Below are 26,986 nucleotides of genomic sequence, written 5' to 3' on the forward strand. Positions count from 1 at the left end.
CTACCTTCCTCCATCAGACACCTTGCCCCAGCGTGCCCTCATGGCAGCCACTTCCCACGCTGCGCAGTGTCACACTGGACTCCGGCAAGCATTCACCACATGCAGATTGAGGTCGCTCCATTTTACGAAAAGCCCGTCCCAGAGGGAAGAGCTCAAGAACAGAATCTGAGCATACAAAAGCCAACAAGATTTTCTTCAGAGTTGCTTTGGTTCTGATCCCTCTTGTTGGCACCCTCTGGTAAACTCAGAACCGCTGTCCTGGCCTCGGTGATTTTCCTATTGGAATCCCTTCCCAGAACTAATTCTGGGAAACCTGAGTTTCCATTAACTAGCTAGGTGTTTGAGGTTGTGAATGTTCTCTATTTGAACTGACACTGAACTACTGGGCACTACTCAGACCGATGGACAGGATTCAGCCAGTTCAGTAGGTGGGTTCAGTTGACCCCAGCAGCCAAGAGCTGTTAGCCAGGCCAAGGGCCAAATGGGAGAGGAAGACTGCTTAGCTCTGCAGAGGCAAACTTCAGAGACTTGTAACCGAAATCTCCCCTGCAAAGAGAAAATAGCTTCAGCCGTTACTGAGGGACTTGAGGCAACATAGAGCTGAAAGAAGAGCGGAGATGTTCAAAGGAAGTGCTCCTTGAAGAATGAAATTCACACTGTTCTGTAAGAAATTAGCTCCCACGGAATATTAGCTAATCTGTGACAGATTGCACTATACAATGAAACACTATTTTGAAGTAAATTTTCCCCACTCCATAAAAATGACATTTTATGGTTTGTCTTACTAATTTTTCACCCATTTAGATTTGACTTGACAGAGAAAGTTGACATTGTTAAATAGTATTAAGTCCTCAGAGCTCCCTCAGCTTGCAAGGAAGCCCCCCACTGCTGTTACAAAGATTTATCCAAGTTAAATATCTGTGACACAAACATGGGGAGAGTCTGCCTTATGTCTTCCAGTTGTCTAGAATCACAGAAATCAATTTGGTTTCATCAAAAAAAAAAAAAAAAGAAAAAACAAAAAAACAAAAACCCTACACCCTGGGGTTATCACATTGCCTTAAACAAAGTATGGCATAACATGATGCCTTGTGAGATGCATTTACCAGATGGAGGGAAAAAACTGCAGAGGGCCAGAGGCCCATTAGCAACAACTTCCTATTAGATTTTGGTGGCAACCTGGGAATGAACTACCGAGCCTCTGCACGCACATCAGTCCCCTCTGCCCCTGGGCATAGAATAGATAGATGTGTCATCACTGACTGGTAAGAGAAAATACTCCTCTTGTTGTTCTCCCTTATTTGAATCTTTGATGCTATTTTGTTTGGATAAGACTCGACAACTTCCCAAACCTGGAATATAGACATGGAAACCATTTTTGAACGTAATTTTTAGAGGCCATGGTTACTTGACGCTGTGATTTAACAGGAGTTTGAGATCTGCAGTCATTAAGTCTATATCGAAGTCCCAGCTTGGCTCTTACTAGGCAGCTGGCCTCTGGAAAATTCTTGGCATTCCAGTTTCTATAGCTGTAGAAGAAACCAGAATGCCCACCACACAGGTACTGAGGACAATGGGGATCACAGCAGGTGGAAAGTGATGGGCAGCTGCCTTTCCCTCACCTTCTGGAGCTTACTCAAGGCTCAGAAACCTAGCCAGCATGAACGACGGACTAGGCGTGAGGATATTCCAGTCTGAAACTCACGTCTGTCCCAACACTTTCCCATCAGCAAAATGGGTAAATTCCCTCTTTCCCTCACACATCTCAACATGGAGACCCGTCACTCATGAATGGAGATGACACTGAGAATCAGTCAGCTTAACTCAAGGAGTACCGTGATTCCTCAACTTTGCTGTGGATTGGAATCACTCCCACTGTCCAGTCACACCCAACACCACCACACAGCAAAGTATGGGAACCTTGACCCAATTCCCTCCATGGTCACCCAAGGGTTCCTTTCAACCTCTTGGTTCTATGCTACGGCCAACTTTGAAATGGGAATCAAAGCCCAGGACACTACATTTTGAGCCTCTGTAGCTCCCTCCCATAAGCCTCGTAGCCACCTTCCCCACCACTTACATCCAGCTAGGAAATGTGAACTATGAGTAAGTAGAGGGCCCTGGGATAGGGAGGTAAGCCTAGAGTTGAGGAAGGCACAGAGCACTCCTTCCCAAACTGGGAGAACAGCAGGGTAACATAAAAAGAGATTTGAAGATCGGATAAAATTGAGCAATTCTAGGATCAACAAAGTTAAGCAGATTTCTTCATTGCAGGACTTCTCAGATCCTTTAGGTTGGAGTGTACCTATGAATCTGCCAGAGAGGATCGTAGCAGCATTTCTCCCCATAGGAACCTTCATTTTCTCAGAGTCCGTCAAGGACTAGAGTCTCCAAGAATATACTTTGAGAAACTTAGAGCAATGTTGGGGGTTGGGGGCATGTGGAAATATCTGGAGACACACTTGGTTGTCAAGCTGGGGACTGGGTAGCTGTTCCTGGCATCCGGTGGACAAAGACCAGGGATGCTGATAAACATCCTACAACGTGCAGGAGAGCCCCCCACAAAAAAGACTTACCAGCCCCAAATGTCAATAGCAGTTCAGTTGAACAGCCCTGGCCTAGAGTGACCTCTTCTCCCAGAGGCCGCCCTCCACGCCAGAGGTTTAGAAATTAAAGATGATGAGAGAGAGAGAAAAAAAAAAAGCAGATGGGAAAAAGGACAGGAGTAGAAGAAAAAAGAAGGAAAAGAGGCAGGAAGTGAAAAACAGACAATAATGAAGGACGAGATTTGGGAGGAAGAAAAGAAGATAGATTCATTACGGCCAAAACGTGGAGGCAACCCAGGCGTCCTTCAGTAGGTGAATGAATAAACGGTGGTCCCTCCAGACAATGAAGTATTACTCAGCACTAAAAAGAAATGAGCTACCACGCCGTCAAAAGGCGGGAGGAAACTTAAGTGCCTACTGCTAAGCGAAAGAAGACACCCGCAAAAGGCTACAGGTTGTGCGTTTCCAACCTACGAGGTCTGCAAAAGGCAAAACTTGTGGAGACAGTGAAAAGATCGAGGTGGCCTGTGGTTGAGGGAGGGGGGAACCCGCAGAGCAGAGAGGACTGGGGAGTGGGGGGCGGGGAAAACACTCTGATCCCAAAATGGTGGGTCCATGTCATTACCCTGTTGTCCAACCCCACAGAATACACAACCTTGAGCGCGAACCATTATCTAAACCGTGAACTTTGGGTGCTAACGATGTGCCAGCGCAGCTTCATTGGTTGCAAGGCCGCACCGCCCTGGTGGAAGATGTTGATAATCAGGGGGGGGCTGTGCATGCATGGGGGGCGGGGGGGGGGGGCAGGGATATACAGGACCTCTCCTGCTTTCTGTTCAGTTCTGCTGTGAACCCAAAACGGCTGGAAAAAGAGAAAAAGCAAAGAAGCCAGAGCAGCGCACTGATGTCCACCGGCCGGGCCTCCCGTGCCTTTATTACTTCTCTGAGTTGAGGAGGATGGTAGCCCTGCTCGTCAACAGGCCCAGCTGGGGGGTGAAGGCAGAGGAGGCCATGGAAGGCGGGAGACGTTCTCTGGCCGGTGTTGGGCGCCCAGGGCTCCTTGCGGGGGAGGCCTCAGACCCTGCTGGGCTTCTTGGGGTCCTTGCTCTTGGCCGGCACGAAGGCGTAGAGCTCCTCGATGAGCATCTCCATCCGCGCGGTGACCTCGGTCACCGTGTCGATGACCAGCTTCTGCTGCAGCTTCAGCTTGTTGCTCTCGCACAGGGCCTTGCTCTCCTCCTGGAAGAGGCGGTGCTCCTGGCGCAGCGCGTGCAGCGCCCGGTTCTCCTCCTGCAGGTGCTGGTTCTCCTCGCGCAGCGCGTGCAGCGCCTGGTTCAAATCCCGCAGCAGCTCCAGGGACTGGCTCCCGTCGGGCAGGCCGGGGCCGGCCTTGCCCTCCTCGTCGCCGGACGACCCGGACAGGTTGCTGACCATCTGGCGCAGGGCGCGGAGCGTCTTGGAGTCGTCCTGGGGGGCGGGGGGCCCCTTGGGCTCCTCGAAAGGGGAGGCGAGGCCTGCGCCCTGGTCCGGCAGCAGCCCGGAGCCGCGGGGCTCCTCGTGGGCGGAGGGCGCCGCCTCGCTGTCCTCCCCGGGGCCCGCCTTCTCCTCCGCGGGGCCCCAGTAGGCCTTGCGCTGCTCCAGCAGCTGCTGCAGGGCCCGGTTCTCCTCCCGGAGGAGCCGCAGGCTGCTGTTCTCCGCGCTGCGGCGCCCCTGCGAGGCGGCGTCCGTCCCCGCCTCGGGCGCCGCGCGGTCGGGGCGCAGCAGCGGCGGCGACGCGGGCCTGCTCTCCGCGCGGCCCAGCGAGGCCCTGCGCTCCTCCCAGAAGACCTGCAGGAGCCTGTTCTCCTTGCGGAGGGCCCTGTTCTCCTCGCGCAGCGCCCTGTTCTCCTCGCGCAGCGCCCTGTTCTCCTCCTGCAGCAGGGCCTCCCTGGCCAGCCGCTTGTGGTGCAGCTTGTGGTGGAAGGACGGCGGCGGCGAGAAGTACGGCGACGGCAGGCGGCAGTTTTCGTTCACCCAGCGGCCGTCCTGGAAGACGAACATCTCGTCGCTGAGCTGCACCCGCGGAGGGTTGTAGTCCAGCTCCAGGTCCGCCTGGGAAGTGGGGCGCTCCATGGGGTCCAGGGGCACGGAGGAGAAGCGGTTCAGCGGGTACGAGTGCTGGCTGACCACGCGGCGGCTCGGCCTGGGCAGCGCGGCCTGGCGGGCGCAGCGCGGCCCGGGGTACAGGCTGTGCAGCCTCAGGAACGGCTCGGCTGCGCCCCTCTGCGGGAGAGAGCGGGGCGGGGGGGGGGGGGGGAGGGTTAGTGGCGCAGCTGACGAGCCCGGGCCGCACCCCCGCAAGACGCTCTGTGTGAGGGTCCGGCCCCGGCCGCAGCGGACGCTTGTGCGTTAGGCCTCGCGAGGAAATGCAACCGACCCCCTACCTGCAGCCGTTCAGGTCTGTAAAATGCCCGCGACCCCTGAATTCGCAAACACCAAACCATCGTTCCCAGTAGAAATATAGGGCCCGGTTCCTGCCAGCCACTAGTCAGTTTGTCAACCAGCCAAGACATAACCTTGCATGTGTGTGTATTTCCATTGAAAGACCTCTTACTTAGTGCGCATGATTGACTCGGTAACATGGAACGGTGAGACCACGGCGCCGTCACTCGTGCCTGAACAAAGCTGGTATCTAAGCCATGTTTTCTCCACCAGGCGCATCACACCTTCTTTCATTAAGGAGCACTAGACAGCACTTCTGCAGTGTGCTTGGGGGCCGTTTGAACTGTGAAATCATCTCCCACCCCTTAAAAAAGCACAAAAATGGCAACAATGCAAGACTACGTAAACTGTTTTCACAGTGTGAGAGCTGAAGCAAGAAGGCTCCTTAGCTAGAACGTGGGCCTCAGGTGACTTACATTTTTTTGTCGCTCTGTGCATGTCTGTAAATGACCAGCAACGGGCCACAGGTATTGATTTGCTGGTTACAAATTTTAGCGAGTGGGCAAATACACAAATAGAGAATCCATGAACAATGACTTTCCCGTGCATGTTGTGAAGGTTGAAGGGCATTCCCTTTGGAGTCCACCAAATATTTTGATTCCCGGCCCCACTATTTGATCAGTGACAAGACTATGGCAAGTTCAGTTTCAGTTTCCACGTTTTCGAACTGGGATAACTACACATCTACTTCATTTCCTCGGAGAGATATTCTTGGGATTAAAAGGGATGTATAAAAGCATTAAGCGTGGGCTCTGGCACACTATTGTCACCTTAGAGAAACACACACTCTTCTCAATCGACCCCAGCTGCAGATATGTACCCACAATGGGCATGGGCAAAGGGACAGCATGAATCACCCCAACAGATGCCCAAATCGGTGATGCTGTCCACCATCCGGGCCTTCTCCCTTGCCCCATTCAGCCTTACCCTCCACCCTTAGCCACCCTGAGTCTATCCTTCCAGAAGCCCCTTGAATACCCATCGACACAGCGTTAGGCTCAGAGCAGAGTCCAGCTGGTAATTTTGGAAAAGAAGGGCACCAGCCCAGACCTGTCACCGAGCAGTGAGAGTGCAATATGTGGTCATGAAGACAGCCAAGGACACCAAAGAATTCATAAGAAGGAGTTCATGATGGTTGCCCATATACCTCAGGACCGCCATATAAAAAGGGGATCAGAGCTACAGAGCTTAAATTCACTAGGCCAGCAGCTCTTGCACTTCCCAGAGTAGAATAATCATCTGAGTGTGTCTTCAGTGTAGATTTCTGAGCTCCCTACTTGTAAGACTGATTCACCCTCAGTACGGGATACGGTCTAGGAAGCTGCATTTCTAACCAGCTTCCTCAAGGGATTCCGGCTGCAGGCAGTCAGGACAGCTCAGAGCCAGGTAGGATGTGCCGTTTGCCCAGGTGAGGGTCACACCAGGGATAAAGGCTGAGGGGTTAAGACTGGAGATCGCAAGAATTCTCATCCTGGCTCTGTTGCTGATGGGCGGTATGAAGTTGGACATCACTTTCACCCTCTCTGAGATCCAGATTTTTTTACTGAGATCCAGAGTCAGACTCCCTGACCCTATACACACCTTCCAACACATAAAGTCAGTTAAATGTGCCTGTAAAATGGAAATAAAAACACATGCCCTGTTTGGTTCACCACACCATTGTGAGGAGTGGATGAGATAACAATTGCATACATGTTTTTAAAACTGCCGAGTGCCTTAGAAATGTCAGGTATTGTTATCATGAAAAGTAGGTTTTGCTAATGGCATAATTCTGAGGTGTATTCAAAAAGTGGTGAGCAGGTGGAATGTGTCCTGGAGAAGAGGTAACAATTGCAGCAATGAATTTAAATAAAAGTAAGATCATGATAGCTACCTCTACACCAAAAGCATTTCACCTTAAGTACATTGCAATGCTCTCCAAACATCAATTCTTCATTTCTCGGGCTATTTTCACAATTTTACAGATACAGAAGATAGAAAACAAGTCAGGTTATCTGCATTATATCTTCGGGTATAGAGAGAAGTATAATTTGCACGGTGTATAATGTTGGCTAGAATTCTTTAAGACCCAAAGAGCTAGATAAATAGAAGGCACAGTTCTATGCCATTAACTTTGCAATAAGCACATGTCATTAACTTTGTAAGGATGTGCTTAATCTTCTAGAGAGTGAGGGTGTGGGACATTCTGCAATCAGAACCTTATTTACTTTAAATAAATCCAGCCTCCGTGGTGTTCATATTTCTCAGTTGGGAAAGCACATTGGCTCCTGCAGCTGAAGCTGAGACCAGAGTGAACCTCACTGTGGGCAGCACAGCCCACTTCCCTGTCAGTGTAAGCTCCTTGATCCTAGATTTCCAGGACGATTAGCCGCAATCACTAAGGAATGGATCTTGAGAGGTCCTCTTCATCCAATGTGGCCTCTATCTCAGCAGGATCCTGCTCTAGGAGACTTTACTATGGGAATTGTGGTTTTAGTCAACAGTGCATATCCCAGCCTTGAGAAGAAAACGAACATTGAGCTCCAATTCTGTGTTAGGCTCTGAGCTGAGCATTCTACCCACCAAATTAACTTAACCCTCGCAATACTGACTTAATAAAGCGTTGTTATGATTGCTGTTTTACAGATGGAGGAGCAAACTCAAGATTCTAAGTTAAATAAACAGTGCCAGTTCACCCACTAAGTCACAAACCCAGATCTGGCTGCCTGAACATGTATGTGTGAAACACACATATAGGAAATCGCCATGGATGCTGTATGCCAAGGACTTGCAGTAGTCAGGGCAGGTGAAGATCGTTTTTTCTTAACATTAACTTTATATTATGGAAAATTTCAAACATATACAAAAGGAGAAGAGCCCAATAAACGTCCATATACCACTCCCCCAGTCTCATAAATCCAGGCCACACCTGTTTTATCTGTGCGTCCACCCAATTCCACAACCACTCCCCCACCACTGATGTATTTTAAAGCAAAGGGTAGACATCCTGTTATTTTACCCATAAATACATGAATGTGAATCTTTTTAACAAGCATCAATACCATTATTATCCCTTTAAAATTTAATACTGGGGGCGCCTGGGTGGCCCAGTTAGTTAAGTGTCTCACTCCTGATTTCAGCTCAGGCCATGATCTCTCAGTTCATGAGGTGGAACCCCACACATCAGGCTCTGCACTGACAGTAAGGAGGCTGTTTGGGATTCTCTCTCCCCCTCCCTCTGTTCCTCTCTCTCTCAATCTCTTTCTCTGTCCATCCCCCCTTGTTTGTGCGCTCTCTCAAAAATAAATAAATGTTTTAAATAAAACAAAATAAAATTTAACACTAATCACTTAATATCAGCAAATACAGAGTCAGTGTTCAGAGTCTCCCAGTTGTCTTTATGTCATGAATGTTTTGTTTCAATCAGAGATATGCTTCTTCATCCAATGTCCAAAAAGGAATCACTGTATAAAACACCGGTTTATTACTGTTCAGAGTACCCATGATGGTTGTTAAATCATCATAGTCAGCTACGCTTATTCTGCCCTGGTACCCCAAGGAATTTTGACTGCTCCCTCAGCAGAAATGCACTAAATAGAACCTTAGCATGTAGGTGGTGGATCCCTAGCCATGAACGGTCTGGATATTTGGGCCCTCATCCTTATGTATGCCTGTATGCCATCTTACCCTCTGACCTTCGTTTTCATATCTGTATAATGGGGGTCACGGACAGTATCTCTTGGTGTAACTTTCTCTGGTCCAATGATGGATCCATGTTTTAAGTGGACACCACTATAGCCCCAGCTGCCCTTTTTACCAACCTTCACACCTTGTCCCCTCCTTTAAATGGCCAGCTTTTCCCATGCGGAGGGCCTGTGCCTTCTCTGTTACATGCCCAAAGCACCCAATCCAGAAAATGCTGATGGACTAATAGGTCCCCATGACTTCCTTCCCCAGGAAACCGAATCCTCCTCTCATGACTAAGCCCTGTATCTTCTCTCCTATTCCCAGACAGGATCAAGAAGAAGGTCAAGTCTAGTGTTGCCTCATGGTCTACTGTCTTAGATAGTCCATAAAAACATTTAAAAATTTTTAATAGTCATGTATTTATTTTAATGGTTATTGGAAGAATATACCTATTTTATCAAACTCACAAACCTATGGATAGTATTAAGGTGAGGCTAAAATAAATCAACACCTTCCTCTGAAAATGAGAAGATTTAAGGAAAAATACCAAATATGCAGGCATTTCAGAGATGCCAAGAACCATGATTAAACTTTGAGAAAACGTTAAGTCAAGACAAATTCTTTCTTTCCCCAATTCCAATCAGATCTGGCTGAATTTAGTCGTTAGAGAAAGGCTCACTCTTGGCCTTATGAAAACAAAGTCACCTCACCCTAAATATATTTCTACCCTGAATGTTCTTGCACCAATTCTTCATCCACATTTATGTTGATTAATCAACTAACATTAATTTGGCATATAGTCTCAGACCCCAACTGCCTTCAGGGAACTTCTAGTCAATTTGAAAATTCAGTCAATAGTACCAATTATATAGGGTCGCCTGGGTGGCTCAGTCAGTTAAGCGTCCGACTTAGGCTCAGGTCATGATCTCATGGTTCCTGGTTTTGAGCCCTGGGTCAGGCTCTGTGCTGACAGCTAGCTCAGAGCCTGGAACCTGTTTCAGATTTTGTATCTCCCTCTCTCTCTGACCCTCCCCTGCTCATGCGCTCTCTCTCTCTCTCTCTCTCCTTCAGGAATAAATAAAAACATTTAAAAAAACAGTACCAATTATTGCCTGGTGCAAATGAGGGAAGTCAAAGAGCAGTAGGCATTAATGAAGACTATAATATGTGGGGATCGAGGGACTGGTCATCACAAAACTCAAAGAGAGTCCTGGCTCTATACTGTTTGAGTGTATGACCTTTACAAAATCATTTCATTTCTGTGCCTACATTTCCATATCTAGAAAATGTGGATGCTAACACAATTCAGAGCCACCCCATGTTTGTACAATGATCAGCGTTAGAGGGTGCCATTCACAACTGCTGTTGCAGTGCACAACCTATACAACCATCCACAGCAACCTAACATCTGCCCTATATCTTTCAGGGAGTTTGTTGTAGAGTTCAGAAATGAAAGGAGAATGTGTGACATTTTCTTTGTTTATAGAGCTACAAAGATGATTACTACAGATTCAGAAGACAAGTTGCTTAGATTTCCTTAGCAGAGGATTTCTAGAACAAGGAAAAGGAAATAGCACTTACTGAATGACTGTTATGTGAGATACGCTAGTTGATTTCCATATTCATCTGTAATAACTTACAGAGAAGAACTATCACGTTTTACATAAAATCATATAACCAGCAAGGGGGAAGAGCCAGGGTTTAAAAGAGGATATCTGACTCCAAACCACACACTCATTCTTGCTCTTCACAGTGCGCAGATATTTTATTTTGCGTGTGTTGATATCATTACTTTGCAGTGCTTCTCTGCCCCGTCCCATTTCTCCCCAGATAGGTAAATTACACTTCTCTGAGGACAGTGAACTATCCTTCCCCCCTTTTATTTTGACACGCCTAAAATAAAATTTCCAGTCCTGGAAATTAGAACAGCACACTTCACATACAGTGGAGGTATAATGAGCCCTTGCCAGTGAACTTATCAACGAAAATGCACTGAAAAGTAAGAACGTGATATCAGACCTAAATGACATGAAATTGTTGTCACCTTTGGCCTACAAGAGTGCCGATTTCATTTGTCTTAATATATTTAGTGTATTTGGTAAAGTTCTATCTTCGTTTCAATTCCTATTTTTAAACTGCACAGCTGTTACTATGTGACGGCAAATCTATAGCAGTGGGGTTTTCCTCCTCCGAATTCCGCAAAACCCCAGGTCAATCCGTGTAGTCCTTAAAAGGGGCTGCCCCTTGCATGCAAGCATGCTGCTTTTCATGTCACCATCTTGAATGTATCATCCAATGAGGGTAGAAGCCCCCAATTCCCATTAGCTTTGGGCTCAAGAGTCCCATCTTTGAGTGCTCTTGAGAAAGTCACTTAGCTGCTCTCAATGTCACCTCTACAATGAACCTAAATGTAGCTGCTCTGCCTGCTTCCTGGTGTGAAAGGCCAAGGAAGTGGGAGGCAAGCAGTCATAAAGAGCAGATGGCCAGTTCCGCTGGTGAGGCTTGAATGCTCCTGGCCTAAAGCACTATAGCAAATGCTGAATCTATTTCTTTACCAAAGTTTGGGCTTTCCAAGGAGCAAGGCAAACACATGAGCTACAAAACCCTAGGACTTCTCAGGCCCTTCTCAGTAGATCTCCTCAGCCAGGGGTATCACTAGTTGGGTATCATGGACTAAATTAATCTGTCCTTAATGTCCTTGAGGCCTGCCAAGAGGTCTGAGCTTTCAGGAGAACTCTGAAAGGTTCTTCTAAGCCTGGGAGGTAGAGCCTATGGCAGCATGATCCTAGTCCCCGGAGCAGCCATGGCCCACATTTCCCAGGAAGAAAAGATGGTCTCTTCCCTAATCTATGGGAAATGCACTCCCATATGGACACAGACCCAGAAGGGGAAAGAGGAGAAGCTTGGCTTCTTCTGGAAAGGATGGATGCATAAGAAGATGGGTTCAGGAAGGGGAATACAGTTGGCCATGGGGCTCATCATCACCTTGTTAGGAAGACAACCAAGAAAGTCTGCCCTCAGGAGCACCATGCTCACAGCTGAGACCTCAGGGAGGGAGGGGGTGTAGAGAGAAGAGGAGGCACAGAACCCAAAGAAGGCTCACGGCTCTGAGCTGTCGGCACAAAGCCCAATGCAGGGCTCGAACCCACATGAGATCTTGACCTGAGCCGAAGTTGGACTCTTAACCAACTGAGCCACCCAGGTGCCCCCAGCATCTCCTTTTCAAATGCAAGTGGTCTTGCAGGGAAAATGCCTGAAGTCACCAACCACTGAGTGCCTTGGTCAGATCACTGGCCTCTAGCAAATGGAGAACATGGAGGAAGAATAGCCAGTGGGAAGGTTGGGGGGGGGGGGGCAGTGAACAGAGGGAAGGTGATAATACCAGAGTCTCTTGCTGATGCTATGGCATTTCTAAGGAACAGGACTCTCTGAGTGGGACTTTCCAGGGTGTAGTTTCTGAGGTTGGTGGCCTTCTATCTGAAGAATTTGGGGAGGACTGGACAGTAACTAGGCAGGCGGAGCTGACGTGCTCTAGAGTTCTCTCTGCTCCTGGAAAAATATGGCTACCACAGACCAGAAGAGATGTCCAAATGCCCCAGTAGACTCAAAACCTGTAGACCAAGTTTTTTTAAACACCTACTTTCCCAACATTATTGAGGGATACAACAAAGAACATTAGCCATCTGAGGTATTTTTCAGGTATGTGAAGCTGAGGATCCTTAGGATGCTGAAAGGAAGAGGCGGGTATGCTACCAATTTTCAGATGAAGGGACAAGGCTGAGTGTCATCATATTGTGAAATTAACTCAGCTGCCTATGACCACGATAGAGCGTATCTGGTTTTGATAAATGCTAACAGGTAAGAGGATAATTCACAGGTCAGTGTGATGGATTTTGAGAGAATTATACAGTTAACAGCAATAAGGACCAAGATGTCAACATATGTGATCATTTCAGCTAATTGTTTAACAAACAATCTCCTGAAATCTTTCTCCTAAAAGTTACTCAAATGGGGAGAGATGGGGGTATTGTGAGCAGAGTCCATAGCTCCTTGTACTTGAAGAACAAGTCCTAACAAAGGAGAATGGAAACAGGAGGCCTGAGCAGGGCACTGGAGGGTGCTGTCGGAGCTCATTCTGATCCGGTGTAGACCCTTCGTTAATGGTCCAGCCATAAACCATCCCTTTCGTGAGATGCACTGATAGCACTCACTGGGGAAATAAGGAAGCCTGTGAGAATGGAATCGTTACGTGCAAAAGGGACCAGGTCAGCTGGCTTGGGCAGGAAATAACATTGATGGCTGGCAAGTTAATGCGCTGTTGGGAAATAGATCAGAAAACACAAATATTTAATGTGAGAAGAAAAACTGGAAATCAATAAGACCTGAAAAGACCTAAGGGTGATAACAAATAGTGAAGCACAGGTGTTTGCAATGTAATTGAGAATCCCGAATGCCCAACGTGATTGGGAAGCCAGAGGCACTTTCTGGAGACACAGAGCTGCTGTTGCAATTCCCTTCTAAACCAGATGGACTGGATTCCAGAAGAAAGCAGCATGTGGCAAATACATGCAGGGAGCTAAGGCAAGCAGTTAGGATGCGGGGAGAGGAGGTGCTATTTCCTACAAGCAAGAGAAGAAACAGGGAGCTACGATGTGGCCTGGCCCAGCCAGGTGGCATACGCCTAGCGTGTGATGTAGTGGAGACAGCGGACACTGGCCTGGGCTCAAGCCCCTAACACTAGCTCTGCCGTTACTAAAGGGGCTGCTGGGGAACCCAGTTCCCATGCCTGTGCAACCTGAACCTCACACTAGCATGGCCTAGTGCCTGCCACGTGACCAAAATCAGTGCTCAGTCGGTATTCTTCCCTCTCCGTGTTAACCAGATCAATCCTTCACCCCACGCCATGAACCATCTCACTTGGGGAGGTCTAACAAGCAGCCTACCTTCTCAGCCCTGGTGGGGGCCCAGTCCATATAATCTACATTTATAGACACGCACATCCTTCCCCCAGAGTGCTAGTCTAGAGCATCCTGGCAGGTGTCTGAAACCTGGTGTACCACCTGTGCCTCCCTGGCAGCTGTACACATGAGGCCACGTCTGCCCATGTGGTGTACACATTTCATGCCCTCTGTGCCCCCCAAGACTCCAACAGGAGCACCAGGTCCTGCCATGCAGGAAGAGAATGGCCCCAGAACAGGCTGGAGCCTTCTTAAGCCCCTCCCCAGTCCCGTTCACCTTCTCTGCTCCTTCATGCTGGCCTCTTTGGCAGCTAAGCAGAAAGGGTTGTCAGGTGTAGATCAAAGGCTTTTTCCAACCTCCCCATCACATGATCACAATTTCAAATCCTATTCCTGCCCCCATCTCCTCCCCCACCCCCATACTGGCACCCTCTTCCTGTCCCTAGTGATGCAGAGACTGATTTATGTGGGCCGTGAACAAAGCAAAGGAGCAAACCCACCCTCAGGGAGTAGTGGCCAGCAGAACTACACGGCATTTCAGTGGAAAGAATCAGACCCGAAACACGCTCCTAGAGCTGCAGGAACCGGGCCCTGTGGGCAAACCCTGCTGACTAATGATCAGGACAAAGGTAACTTACATTCTAAGCTTCCTGAGTTGAAACTGATGCAGTGGCTGCTCATTACAAAGTTATAAGGATGGGTGCGCCTGGGTGGCTCAGTTGGTGAAGCAGCTCAGGTCATAATCTCACAGTTCGTGAGTTCGAGCCCTACATCGGGCTCTGTGATGACACCTCAGGGCCTAGGGCTCTGCTTTGGATTCTTGTCTCCCTCTCTCTCTGCCCCTCCCCCACTCACCCTCTGTCTCTTTCTCTCTCTCAAAAATGAATACATGTTAAAAAAATTTTAAGTTATAAGGATAACTTGAAAACAAATAATTAGTCAGAATGTTTTTGTGTCCTGCTTCTCCCTCCTACTGAACATACTTGCCTAGATTGTTACCTATTGAAAGAATGTTGAAGGTTTTCTTTCTAATCCTGTTCTTCTTAAAGTCCTTGAGATGGCTTTAGAAAACATATATATAATTTTACTATATATAATTATGTGATTATATATTATATATGTAATTCTATACTAAATATGTATGTTATTATAACCAAATATGTATATATTTAGTTTATATATTCATATATACATATATTTATATATACATACATATTTATATATACATATCTGTATAGGTATAGGTATATATGTATATTTATTATATACATATATACATATTTATATATTTGTTTATACATATCTATAGAGATATTTATATTTTTATGTATATATACATGTCTATATATCTATATATTCATTTATATTTATATATACATATGTATATATCTATATATATTTATATATATTTATACATATCTACAGAGATATTTATTTATATATACATATCTATCTATATATTATTTATATATACATATCTATATATTTATATACACACATCTGTATATTTATATTATACATATCTATATAGATATAGATTTATACATATCTATATAGACATATGTAGATATGTATGATGCCCACAGGTGATTGATCCTGTTCCGGCACACCCCCATATGGAGCTTTCGGGTAGTTACCTCTGCACTGGACTCCTCCACCCTACATTTCAGCCCCTCTGGTTGGACCGCCATCATCTCCCAACAGGGCCTCAGGTGACTCTGGAGAAGCAAGGCTGCCTCCTTTGTGACATAGCAGCCGCAGAAACAATCCGTCAGGAGAACCCCACCAAGGAAAGGGCTGCTCAGCAGGAGGAGCCCGCAGACCCCCCGGCCTGGCAGCACTCCATGCATCCCCCGGCCTCCGTCCTAAGTCCCCTTACGCTCTGGCTTTGGTACTCGGCAGGCCCTGATTCTCTTGGCACCTCCAAATCACCTTGTACCTTTTGCTCCACATCCCAGCTTTTCTACGTATGGATTCGGTCATATGAATTTGGTTCCAGGTCCCCATCCTAGTCCCTCCCTCCCCCACCCCACCCCAGAGCTCCAGGGTGGTCCTACAACAGCAAAGCACAAAAACATCTAAGTCTGAGAAGAGGGATTCGTTTCAGATCGTCATGGAAATGTTACGTGTGATGAGGACTGGAAGGTCTTACCAGGTCACCAAACCCACCTTCCTCATTTGAGCGATGACAAGCCCAAGACCCAGAGTGGCTAAGCAACCCCCCCCCCACCACCCAGCACACAGCTGGTTGGCAACTTGAATCTGAGGCCCTGACTACACTGCTCATCCTACAATATCTTGCCAAAGTTTGGAAAGAGGAGGGTTATTCTGGCTACAACTAAGTTACACCCTTCTGTGGATATCCCTACCTGAGGCAGAACCACATTGATGGGAATTTCTAGGCTTTCAGATCCGGTATCTCTTTTTCTTGTAAAATTTGGCCTCGAGTGCTGTGGAAAAGAGAAAATAAGATTTCTGCTTCACGGCCCATCCTCTTAGCCTCAGTTGCTCACCTGAAAAACAGGAGACTTTCTACTCACTTATCCCCTTTTGTCACTTAGGTACAGTAAAAAAATCTGAGTCTGAAAGCATGTGAAGATGGTATCTGATAAGATGTGATTTTAAGAAATTAAGACACATTGGGGTAAAGGGCTGCCAAAAAGTCTTAGGAGCCGAGATACCCACACCTATTACCTTTTCTAAGATGATTACTTCTACCTCAAGTAAAAAGCCATACCAATGTTAGGTGCCAGGTATAGGTCCTGTGCAAGAGTTGGTCACCAAAACACTCAGAACACTTCAGAGGTGACATCACAAAACAATATGGTGTTGTTCAGGGCTCATGGTCTCTCTGAGTGTCACAGGCAGGAAGGAGGCATCTGACAGTCAGGAGCAGCTCACCCTGGTTGTATCTAACTTACTGATCAAGGTGAGTGTGACACACAATCATCCAAACATTAGCCCCCTGTTTGGTCATCCTATTTACATCCCCACTGCCCAGCTGGGCCAAGAGCCCTATCCTCTCTCTAAAGGTAGCATCTTCTACTTGGAGTTGTCTCACTCAAGAAGGAAGAAACCCCAACTGAACTCATTCCAGACCGAGGGAAGATATGTAGCCTGAGATATTTTCTGACACCAACCAATTGGCCAGTTCTCTGAAGTCAACTGGATGTCCTATATTCAATTCAATTCTGACACGTTCTGCCTAAAGTGGGTGTTAGTCGCCTAAGTTGAAGGGCTCGGTCCCACAAGACAGCCCCCACTTCAGACACCAGGTGCAAATCCCAGGCCCCCGGTATTTCTTTTTTTTTATCCCCAGTATTTCTGAATGACCAGCTACGAATTGGAGGTTCCCACAAACCCCTCCTCAGCTTCAATAATCTGCCAGGATAGCTAACAGAACTCAGGAAAACCCTTTATTTAAAATTTGTTTTATTATAAAAGATAAAGCTCAGGAATAGCCAAATAGAAGATGCCTAGGGCAAGGTATGGGGGGAGAAGGACACGGAGCTTCCATACCCTCACAGGGCACACCACCCTCCCAGCTCCTCTGTGTGTTCACCAACCCAGAATCTCTCCTAACCCTATCGTGTAAGGGTTTGTAGGAAAGTTTCATCACCTGACAATGGTTGATTAAGTCATTGTTCTTTGGGGATTGAAATTTTCCATCCCAAGCCCTCCCTTTCCCAGAGGTAGAGGGGTGGGACTCTGAAAGTTCCAACCCTCCAATCACATGGTTGTGTGTGGTTGATTCCTCAGGCAACCAGCACCCATCCTGAAGCCATCTAGGGTCCACCAAGAGTCCCTTCATTAGCATAATGTCAGGTGTGTCTCAGAGTGGTGCCTTATGAATAATAAAAGGCACTTCAATCACTCAGGAAATTCCCAGGGTTTTAGGAGCTCTGTGCCAGAAACTGGGGACAAAACCCAAACATATGCTTTTATTTTATCACGTGTAGAAACTGCATCAAGATCACAGTGTTGGCGTCTAGGCTTCGTGAAGGAGGTAGCCCAGACCCCTGGCCTCAGTTCTATCAAGTCATTTGCCTCTACAGACTTTTAGTGGGAGCCTTCTTGTGATTCTTATGCCTCTTATTAGGCAGAGAGCTCCAATTCCACACTATTATGCCATGTTTGGGGAAGAGAGCAGGGTCCAGGGTCAGCAGATCCAGGGACACCATAACTGCCCACTGGAATCTTCCACACTCAAATTACAAGCAAGCCTTGCTTTAAGAAAATCCAATGTACAAAAATTCAAAGATACATGTGTGGAAAAAACAAGAAGGTAATCAATCACATTATCAAAGAATTGATTGCTCACCTACAATAGGTTCAGATGAGCCCCTTCCCCCACAGGAGGCACTTCCTAGGGCCAAGGAACATGAGTTCTGCCCTGCAAGGCTCTTCACAGACAAAGGAATCTGCTAGTAAGCCTGATGTGGTTTATATAAGCATATATACACACATATATATGCATGTAATAAATTATTCATATTTGTTATTGTTTTCATTTTAAAGGGGGAACTTCTCCAAGTGATTCTTTTTTAAATTTCATTTCATTTTTTAACTGTGGTCATAAACATCTAACATTAAATGTATGATCTAGGCATTTTTTTAAATATTTTTTAATTTATTTCTAGGAGAGAGAGAGAGAGAGACAGCGTGAGCAGGGGAGGGTCAGAGAGAGAGGGAGATACAGACTCCGAAACGGGCTCCAGGCTCTGAGCTGGCAGTCAGAACAGAGCCCGACGCGGGGCTCAAACCCACGAACCGCGAGATCATGACCTAAGCGAAAGCCGGACGCTTAACCGACTAAGCCACCCAGGCGCCCCTGATCTAGGCATTTTTAAGTATACAGCTCAGTAGTGTTATAGTCACATCACTATGAAGTTTTCATCTTTCAAAACTGAAACTCTAATCCCCCCCTCCCATTTCCTCCCAGCCACTGGCAACCACCTTTCTATTTTCCATTTCTATCATTTTGACTGCTTTAGATGCCTCAAAGAATCACATAGTATTTGTCTTTTCATGACTGGTTTATTTTACTTAGCACAACATGGCTCCCTCCATGTTGAAGCATGTGACAGGATCTCCTTTCTTAAGGTTGTGTTATATTCCTCCGTATTTATATGCCATATTCTCTTTATCCATTCATCTACTGATGAACATTCAGGTTGTTCCTGCCTCTTGGCTGTTGTGAATAATGCTGTAATGGGTATGCAAATATCTCTCGAAGATCCTGCTTTAAATTCTTTTGGCTCCATACCCAGAAAGTAGGATGGCTGGATTACGTATAGTTTCATTTTCAATTTTTAGAGGAATCTCCATCCTGTTTCTCATAGCTGCACACCATTCTTTTGCAGTCCCACCAACAGCTCATTCCAATTTTTCCACATCCTCATCAACACTTCTTTTCTGTTTCTAGCGGTTAATTCTCCTACTATTGGAAAACTCAATTTAGTTTACGCTTAGACACACACTTCATAGAGGCACCTGCACACTCACCTTTGGGGCTGGTCTGGGAAGTCTACACAAAGAGGGGATTAGCTACATAGGGGCACATGTACCCCAATGTTTAGAGCAGCACTTTTAACAATAGCCAAATCGTGGAAATAACCTAAATGTCCATCAACTGATGAATGGATCAAGAAGATGTTTATATATACAACGGAATACTACTTGGCAATGAGAAAGAATGAAATCCTGCCATTTGCAGCAATGTGGATCAAACTGGAAGGTATTATTCTGAGTGAAATAAATCAGTCAGAGAAGGACAGATATCATATGTTTTCACTCATATGTGGATCTTGAGAAACTTTACAGAAGACCATGGGTAGAGGGAAGAGGAAAAAAATAGTTACAGAGAGGGAAGAAGGCAAACCACCAGAGACTCTTAAATACAGAGAACAAACAGGGTTGATGGGGGGATGGGAGAGAGGGGAAATAGGTGATGGGCATTGAGGGGGACACTTGTTGGGATGACCACTGAGTCTTGTATGGAAGCCAATTTGACAATACGTTATATTTAAAAAAAACAAAGAGGGAATTAGCTGTATTTGTTTCTAGGGCTGCCCAAACAAAGGCGACCATGAAACAAATGACTTAAAACAACAGAAATTTATTGTCTCACAGTTCTGTTGGCCAGAAGTCAAAATCATTGGCAGGACTGTGCTCCCTCTGAAATCTGTAGGGAAGAACTCCGCCTCTCTTCTGGCTTCTCAGGGTGGTCCATGATCCTTGTCCTCCTTCAGCCTGCACTGCAGCACATCAGTCTGCCATCGCACGACCCCCTCCCATCATGCACCTGTAATAGTTCTCCACTCCTCTGGAGACTCCAGTCATATTGGATTAAGGGGCCACCCTATGCCAATAGAACCTCATATTTATTTATCACATCTGCAATAACTCTATTTCCAAATAAGGCCACATTCTGAGGTCTTGGGGGGTTTTATTTCAACATATATTTTTGGTGGGGGGAGGGGGATACAATTCAACCCCTAAAGGAGGCTAACATTAACTGAACACAGAATGAGGACAGCACGGTGCCAGATACTTTATCTGTGTTATTTTACTTAATCAGAGTCACTGGAATGTATTCAAGCCCTCCCACCTTGGGTTATAGCTCCGTCCTGGGGTCCCTAAGACCATCACCCTGGCCCATCTCCAACAGGCTCAGCTGAGCTCTTCCCTCCCACAAAAGACACCTCTAGGGCCAAGGAGCACAGCTCTGCTCTGCAAGGCTCCTCATGGACAAAGGAATCCACTGGTAAGCCTCATGTGTTTTATTACTATTATATGTATTATATATTTTTCATATTTGTTGTTATTTTCATTGATTTTTGCCTGCTCTCAGTAACCCTGCTTTCTCCACCCTTTTGGCCATCTGACACCTAGGTCCATCCAGTGTGGTAAAATCCTTACCCCAGCCCTATCCTGAGGCCGTATCTGCAGAAAGAAACACCCCATTCCACTTAAGTTCCTCTTGGCTTTCTACTGTGCCCCCCCCCCAATTATACCCATGATCTCAGAGGACACTGAAGGTATCGTTCATTCCTAGAAAGGAAATCTTGCTGTTGGGTGATCACAAACACTCCCAGGGTCCAGATGATGGTGTAAATCATCCCTCTTCCCATTTCAGTGCCAAGTGGTCCTGTGGAGTCCTCATCTAATGGATGTCCATGGACCCTTCTCTTTGTGGGCTCCCTCCTTCCTCACCTCTGCCTTAGTGCCTTAGTCTTTTGCCTTTTTCTGCTCAGAGGCCTGGCTCCAGGTGAAGGGGCAGCCACCATACCTGTGGCTGACAGTGATGGTTCTCACAGCCTAACAGTGACTCATTATCCACTGTTACCTGATCACAGGCACTCCCTCCCTGTCCTTCGAGAGGGGTTGCTGAGGAAAGGGACAAAAACAAATGGATGCATGGACTGTCCTACTACATTAGCATAAAAAGGACTTTTTTATTGAACCCAAAGGAAGAACACTGATTAGAATAAATTAGGACACTGACCTCAGCAGACCGTGTACAAATCTGAAGGCCAAGAAGTAGTTCCTAACTGTATGTCTTAGCTCAGTCTATCACAACAAAATGCCACACACTGGGTGGTTTAAACAACAAATACTTATTTCTCACAGCTCTGGAGGCTGGGAAGTCCAAGATCAAGGTGTTAGCAGATTTGGTTCCTGATGAGACCTGCTTCCTGTCTTGCAGACCTTCTCACTATGTCCTCATATAGTAGAGAGAAGAAAGAGTATGTTCCTTGTCTCTCCTCCCCTCTTATAAGGACACTAATCCCATCCTCAAGACTTCACTAAACCTAATTACCTCCCAAAGACCAAAGCTCCAAATAATATCACATTGGGAATTAGGGCTTCAACATCTGAATTTTTGAGGGACTGAAACATTCAGTCTATACAGAATGTGATTCGGACAAGTCACCCCACCTCTCAGGAGCTCAGTTTTTTTCTTGTCTCCAAAATGAGGAAATTATGTGTAATTTTACATAACATATATAAAGAAGCTGACACTTAGCAAGTTCTCAGAAAATAGTCACTGCCTTAGAGCCCTCCTACAAAATCACCTCACTCCCTTTGGCTTAAAATCTGAAGCAGCTGAAACACACTGGTGCTGCTGTTAAAAAGTATTGATAACACAGCTTATGTGAAGGCTTTGTATTTGCCTGATTGGTTAATTCGTTTCTGTTTTTAAGGGAGGAGCCTTTCGAACAGGACCATCCTAGTTGCCCATTAGCTGGGCTCCTTCCTCCTCTGCAGAACTCATGCAGCCACAGCCCAGTGCTGAGAAGCTTCCCTGCAATTAAACCCAAAATGTCTGTTATTACTCAGATTAACACCGTCATCAATCATCCACATTCCAGGAGCGTCTGCAATTGGTGGGCGCTGCAGAGAGCATGGAGGTAGACATGCCTCATGGGTTTCTAATCTAAACAGACAGAGCAGAGACAAAGGAAAGGGCAAGCATGCATCTGAGACTCTCCAGACTTCCCTTATGTGCAACTGTCTGATGATGAATCGCAGAAAAAATTGAGCAAGCAGGAGGGTCCGTCAGTGAGCCCAGGGCCCCTGGCCCTTCCCCGGAGAGTCACAGAAACTGCAGCTGTTGGTCCAGGAGTCAAAGGTGGGCACGGCAGAGGACATTCTGACCTTCTCTCTCCATTTTTGAAGAAGAGGATGGAAAGTTGGATGAATGTAGCAAATTATCATGATGCCTGTCATCTCAAAATTGCATGACATGATGGGACCATGTGTTATTTTTGCTACACAGGACAGAGGGTAGTCTACTTTGGTGCTAAAGGAGCAGACTGAGTATAGCAAGGGTTTGGGCCAAGCTCTTTAGGGACAGCTGGGGGACCTCACCTTCTGAGGAAGTAGAAGGTAGCAGCTAGGCAGTCCAAGAAAGGCTGCTAGTGAATCTATTGGGCAACAAATAAAAGTCAACAGGTGGAAAAATCTAAGAGGGAAGGAAGTGAAAAAATAAAATGGCAGCTATCAGGGGCAGCTGTTTGAGCCGAATGGCTGTTATTGACAGAAGAATCACTCACCTGTGTGGCAATATTGAGGAAACCAATAGAGGTAGAATGTGCTGGAAAATAGGACAGTTGGCACTCCCAAGTTCCAAAGATAACCAGGATAAGTAAACCCTTCTTAAAGTCAGAAAGGAGACTGTGTGTAGGACTGGTCCTCATAAGTAATGTCGAAACTTGCAGGTCTTAGAGCTGAGTGCCATCCTTACAAACTTCTCTTCTGAATCCAGAAGTTGCTAGAAGGCCCCCCCCAACAAGGTTCAACTGTTTCCTAACACTAATCTATTTGTTCACTTGACCCAAGAGGGAGGATCAATTAAAAGACGTCCTATGGAGAAGACTTCTAGTCTCTAAGAAATTCTCCTTTAGGTTGACAAACGTCATATCTGAGACTAATATAGCACTGTATGTCAATTATACTTCAACAATTAAAAAAAAATAGGTGACTGTGTGGTCTCTGGCCCCAATCAGAGATGATAATTGGCCTTGTCATTGCAGGCCATCAGAAGCCATGGGAGTGAACACTTCCAAATGAAGAGGCCCCTTCTGACCAACTGGGGGCAAAACTAAAGGTTTTGTTTATTAGCTCAACTCTAATAGTGATTTATGTGATTCTGTACATTCCACTCTAACCAAAATTGAAAAATTATCTAATTAGGTAAGTGTGTAATCCCTTCAATTAATTACCCATCAGTTGCTCCTTAATGATAATGGAATGCTAACAGATAGCATGTGATTTCTGAAGAGTGCCAAATAAATTAAAATATTTTTTCAAGAAGTAACAAGAGGGGCACCTGGGTAGCTCAAGCAGTTAAGCATCCCACTCTTGATTCCAGGTTAGGTCATGATCTCACAGTTTCAGTTTGACCCCCTCATGAGGGCTCTGCACTGAGAGTGAGGAGCCTGGTTGGGATTCTCTCTCTCCCTCTCTCTCTGCCCCTCCCCTACTGGTGCTCACTCACTCTCTCACTCTCTCTCTTTCTCAAAATAAGTAAACTTTAAAAAAAATTTAATAAAAAATGGCTCCTAGCCAGCACACTGTTAATAGTCATTTGCCACCCCAAGAAACGATCAGCAAATTTAGAACATTTGGCTCTTTAAAAAAACATGTTTATTCTTTATTTTTGAAAGAGAGAAATAGAGCATGAGTGGGGGGAGGGGCAGAAAGAAACAGAGACACAGAATCCGAAGTGGGCTCCAGGCTCTGAGCTGTCAGCACAGAGCCCGACACGGGACTCAAACCCACGAGCAGCGAGATCATGACCTGAGCTGAAGTTGGAAGCTTAACCAATGGAGCCACCCAGGTGCCCCAGGAACACTCAGCTCTTTAAGAGCCAACTGCACAACTCTCAGCAGCAGAAGAGATTTTTATGGTCATTCTCTATCTTGGTACAAATACTGCAAAAATCCTGGCATTTTTATACTTTGTTTCTCACTTGTTAGAATCAGATTAATTGTCACCATAAACTCCTCTAGTTCATTATGGACTTCTGGCTTCAACTGCTTTGCAGCAAGAGATTGATTACAAATTACCAGCAGGGAAGGGGGTCAACTGTAAGGTGATGGATGGTGACCAGACTTGGTGGTGGTCCCTTCACTGTGTATACAGATAGCGAATTTTAGCATCGTATACCCGAAACATATAATGTTATATGCCAATTTTACACCATAAAAAGAAGGAGAAGAAAGCAATGTCTTGAGTATAAGGGCCACAGCGAGCCCAAGGAGATGCCTCAGGCAGCCGGGAGGCACGTGGAATCAGCAGAACATATGCCGGACTGCACCACCTTCCTCCCTCTTACCTCCTGGTGAGGGTTCCCATCATCAAGTCCAAGAAGCCAGAGAACAAGAGAGCTCCTGAAGGACCCAGCATCTCAGAGCAAAGAGAAGGACAAGGACATCATGTAAGGAGCAAAAAACATATCCAGCACAATTCCCAAATGGAAGGAACCAACTGTATCAAAATCTACCTGAGGCACAGTTTTTAAAATACATGAATTCCCCAGTGCCACCTCCCAAAATTCAGAGTTAACATGTCCAGGGTGTAGCCTAAATACTCCATATTTTCTTTTTTTGGAAAGTTCTTTAAGTGATTCCAATGCACAGTTAAGTTTGGAATCCCTAACTTTATAAGACACGCAAATGACCTTGAAGATTTCGAAGCAGGTCACACAGAGCCGTCTCACCAGGAGTCCAAACCAACAGGGGCAAATCACCTTAAGAATCTTCCATAAAGGGACAGCATTTTATCCTATTACGAAGTCCTAGCTAGGACAGCACTTATCAGTCAAAAAGAGAGAATCGTGTTATTCTCTCTCCTCAAGTACTAATCCCGAGGATAGCTGAGCCTAAGGATAAATTTTGTGCACTTCAACATTATTGTCCTTTTACCCCCTGAGTAGAAAATACAAGTAATAGCTCTAAAAAGAAAGATTTGAATCCTTGAAAAGTCTTCATACAAATCCAGACAGACCCTCAACTTTAAACGGTAGCAGGCTTGAGTGGCTAAAGGGATTGGCACGGCAAGGCATGTCGTTCAGAAGTCTCAGCTAAAGATCATTTTTTCCATTATCATCATTGAAGTGAAGCCAAGAGGGAAAAAATTTGACATTCTGATCTCTAGAATCTTGGCTTCAGAAATGCCTATTAATACAATACAATTCAATTTAATAAAACTTACAAACTCCCGGTAATCCTCAAGGTGCTCTTAAAATTGAAATTGATTCTGTGAAACTGCTTTCACCTACCATCATTAAGGAAAATTCCATTTTAACTCAACTCTTAATAAGGGAGGACATGAAGAAAACTATTATGTCCAGGAATACGGAATGTTAGGAACACATGGGCTGAAGGCAGCAGAAACTGTGTTCACCCCATTCCAGACCTTACACTTGCCTGATACTGCAGGTTCTGGGTCTAGCAGCTGCTCATTTTCCTAGGGAATTAAATGGAGGAAATTGTTCATCATTTCCAGTCACACAGCACAATTAAATGGTAAGTTGTTTTCCATAAGGCAGTTTTACCATAAACACGCCCACCATTAAAAGATGCTTGGCTGGCCGGCAGGGGGACCTTTATTTACTATTGTCCCCAGAATAACAAAGAAACTTCATGGACAGCAGAAATTGGAGCTCGAAAGCATAGCTTGAGTTTATCCATGTCGTAAATGGGTCCTGAGGGCCACGGTTGGGATTAGGCTCCTGGGTCCTGTTCCCTGACGGTTCATTAATCTGCCACGTAACCCTGCACTCAGGCTCTGAAATGTCTCTTGTCAATTTCCTAACACAATAAGCGCAAATAAAAATAAGCCTATCTTAGCAATCCTGTCAGGGTCAAATTTCACTTTTCTCCAGGTATGTCCTACTCTACCCAGTAGATGTGTCCCAAATTGCAGTGAAATGGTTACAATGAATGGGAAATCAAAATGGTTGTCAAGTGGTATTTTTAGATACTCTCAGAGAGTTGACTTTAAAAGCATTCATTTACGGGGCGCCTGGGTGGCTTAGTCGGTTAAGCGTCCGACTTTCGCTTAGGTCATAATCTCGCGGTTCGTGGGTTCGAGCCCCGCGTCGGGCTCTGTGCTGACTGCCAGCTCAGAGCCTGGAGCCTGTTTCAGTCTGGGACTCCCTCTCTCTCTGACCCTCCCCTGCTCACGCTGTCTGTCTCTCTCTCTCTCTCTCCCTCCTAGAAATAAAAATAAAACATTAAAAAAAAATTTTTAAAAAAATAAATAAATAAATAAAAGCATTCATTTACGAGAGTGGGTAAGAGGCCAGGTGCTAGAGACAGACAGCTGTTTTCTTAGTGTGGCAAGAAAGTGTTTTTGGTAGATTAACCAACATTTTTCCTGTCCTCTTAATTCCTATCATCTCACGCCCCGTCCCCTCCATGTGCTAGGACCTTCTACATTTACTACTTGTGTGTGCTCCTGTCCCTGCATGGAGCAAAGATGTTGTTGGGATGTGACTGCCCATCCAGGGATGGCATTCCAAAGCCCCCATGAGCTAGGCTGAGGTTGTGTGACTGAGTTCCACTCAAAAGAATGGGGGCAGAAATGACACATACTACTTGTGACCATCTTGGCACAGTCATTAGAAAGACAAGGAACAAAATAGGATACCTCATTCAGCGGCGAGATTCCTTAAGTCAGTTTAAGTCGAGAACATAGACATGGATCTTCTCTCTGAGTCCTTCAGTGTCGCGTATCATCCTGAGGATCAAGGCACTGACTCCCCAGCCAGGACCAAGCACACACCTCTGTAAAAATCAGACTAAGCATCTCCTCAATATCTGT

General features: G+C 46.0%; 1 protein-coding gene and 1 long non-coding RNA gene across 6 annotated transcripts; one reads left to right on the top strand and one right to left on the bottom strand.

The window, feature by feature from the left end:
• Positions 1-3,448: 3,448 nt before the first annotated feature.
• Positions 3,449-25,284, bottom strand: CBY2 (chibby family member 2). 4 transcript variants are annotated; one of them, XM_039254359.1, is made up of 4 exons: positions 24,495-25,284; positions 16,021-16,101; positions 15,289-15,390; positions 3,449-4,808 (listed from the first exon to the last, which is right to left on the bottom strand). In XM_039254359.1, exons 3-4 carry the CDS (start codon positions 15,343-15,345, stop codon positions 3,621-3,623), a joined length of 1,245 nt encoding a protein of 414 aa, XP_039110290.1. In that variant the 5' UTR covers positions 15,346-15,390; positions 16,021-16,101; positions 24,495-25,284; the 3' UTR covers positions 3,449-3,620. The 4 variants fall into 4 exon arrangements, with proteins under 4 accessions (XP_039110290.1, XP_039110286.1, XP_039110288.1 ...); XM_039254355.1 differs by lacking the exon at positions 24,495-25,284 and adding an exon at positions 16,389-16,573; XM_039254357.1 differs by lacking the exon at positions 24,495-25,284 and adding an exon at positions 16,346-16,456.
• Positions 16,520-22,281, top strand: LOC120246730. 2 transcript variants are annotated; one of them, XR_005532120.1, is made up of 3 exons: positions 16,520-16,580; positions 20,232-20,417; positions 21,859-22,281. It is a non-coding gene; the product is annotated as an uncharacterized LOC120246730 (long non-coding RNA). The 2 variants fall into 2 exon arrangements; XR_005532121.1 differs by lacking the exon at positions 21,859-22,281 and adding an exon at positions 21,284-21,367.
• Positions 25,285-26,986: the final 1,702 nt, after the last annotated feature.

This window comes from Hyaena hyaena, unplaced genomic scaffold (assembly GCF_003009895.1).
Source record: "Hyaena hyaena isolate Hyena2069 unplaced genomic scaffold, ASM300989v1 scaffold_483, whole genome shotgun sequence".
In the NCBI taxonomy this organism is placed as follows: Eukaryota; Metazoa; Chordata; class Mammalia; order Carnivora; family Hyaenidae; genus Hyaena; species Hyaena hyaena.

Bases quoted from the DNA above. Each gene is read 5' to 3' on its own strand.
- CBY2 (XM_039254355.1), bottom strand. From the start codon at position 16,463: ATGTCACCTCTGAAGTGTTCTGAGTGTTTTGGTGACCAACTCTTGCAC. The intron at 16,102-16,388 runs GTATGGCTTTTT...TCTTTTCCACAG, and splicing joins ATACCTGGCACCTAACATTG to CACTCGAGGCCAAATTTTAC. The intron at 15,391-16,020 runs GTAGGGATATCC...TATGTCACAAAG, and splicing joins TCAATGTGGTTCTGCCTCAG to GAGGCAGCCTTGCTTCTCCA.